The sequence below is a fragment of the Mus caroli genome, chromosome 8 (genome assembly GCF_900094665.2).
Source record: "Mus caroli chromosome 8, CAROLI_EIJ_v1.1, whole genome shotgun sequence".
Classification (NCBI taxonomy): domain Eukaryota; kingdom Metazoa; phylum Chordata; class Mammalia; order Rodentia; family Muridae; genus Mus; species Mus caroli.
Window position 1 is genome coordinate 16,542,422 of NC_034577.1, and position 1,319 is coordinate 16,543,740.

The window sequence follows — 1,319 nt, forward strand, 5'->3', positions numbered from 1 at the left end:
GGCCATTCTATTTTCACCTTCAATATAACTTCCTTCTCCCTCTTTTGCAGGCTCCATTGCAGAGTACTGAATGCCACCCAGCCCTGAGGTGGAGGTGTGGATTTCTACACAAACTAACGAAAATCCATTAGGCGCTAAGAGACCATTCGAGCTCTGCCCGAAGTTCAGAGTTTGTTCTGTGGCACAATTACCCGAACAAAGGTCTCACAAATTAGCCAGATTAGCTGGGATTTCAGAAGGAACAATCAACTGGGAGATTAGTGACTGCCGCCCCTAATTACAAGGAGTTCAGATTCCGCTGGACCATTCTCTACAGCCTGTGTAATTAGTAGTTCTCAGCACACACTGCCTTTGGGCTGAGAGTCGGATTACCGNGAGAACAGTTGAAGTTGTAGCTACCTTGGCCACGTGTTCCAGCCACCGTCCCAGGGCGATGAACACGAAGAGCATGGGGGGCGTGTCAAAGAAGGTCACGGGGCTCTTCTCTGCCTTCTCAGCTACAGCGACCACCAGGATGACCAGGGAGTAGGCATAGGCAATGGTTGTGGCGAGCACNATGAGTACGTCCATGTTGGCGGACCTGTGTCTCAGCGATTTGTAGGCTTGTACGTAGAAGTACCACCCACCCAGAAACTGAAAGGCAGGGAGGGCAGGGTTGGCGGAGGAAGGGGGAGGAGCCAGCCTCAGGACGATGAGTATTCTAGGTTCTTGGACATAGTTGATACCACTCTGTTCTGCATTATTTGATACTGAGGGCACACACTCTGCCTCAGCCTCTGGTGAAACACTCTCTCATTCCAAGCATTACTGGCCACAGAAAGGGACTGACGGAGGATACGGGATGTTTGGAACACAGGCACACCATGTAAATGTCCATAATGAGAGAATGGTAACAACAGTGATGTTATTCACTTATACTGTGAATGGTCTCTAGAGAGAAGGTAAGCCAATGGTGTGAAATAGGTCCACGATTCAAATAAGAGAGGCAGCATCTGTCGGTGTTCTCACATGACACCCCCCCCACACACACACTTCCCTTAACAAGCATCTGTGCCTGTATTGTATGAACATGCATCGCACGCAAACATACACACGCATGTATACACATACACAGAGAGACAGACAGAGAGAGACAAAGAGACAGAGACAGAAAGGTTTGCTCTACAAAGGTGATATATAAGAGAGATTATGCCTAACTCATGAAGACATGGATAGCAACAGTACTAGTGAACAGGACTGGGACAGAGGCGGGTAAAATCAGTCAGAGTAGATTTCCCTTGGCTTCAGTATTGGTGAAATTGCTCACAATAAGGGCAAAG

At 48.3% G+C, this 1,319-nt stretch overlaps 1 protein-coding gene across 1 annotated transcript in view; it reads right to left on the bottom strand.

Moving 5' to 3' along the window:
* Atp7b (ATPase copper transporting beta) overlaps window positions 1-1,319 on the bottom strand; it is a 70,248-nt gene that overhangs the window by 20,173 nt on the left and 48,756 nt on the right. The window contains exons 8-9 of the mRNA XM_029480681.1: window positions 318-789; window positions 119-176 (exon numbers count right to left, since the gene is read on the bottom strand). Of these exons, the coding sequence (XP_029336541.1) occupies window positions 119-176; window positions 318-789 (530 nt within the window). The remainder of the gene's footprint in view (window positions 1-118; window positions 177-317; window positions 790-1,319) is intronic.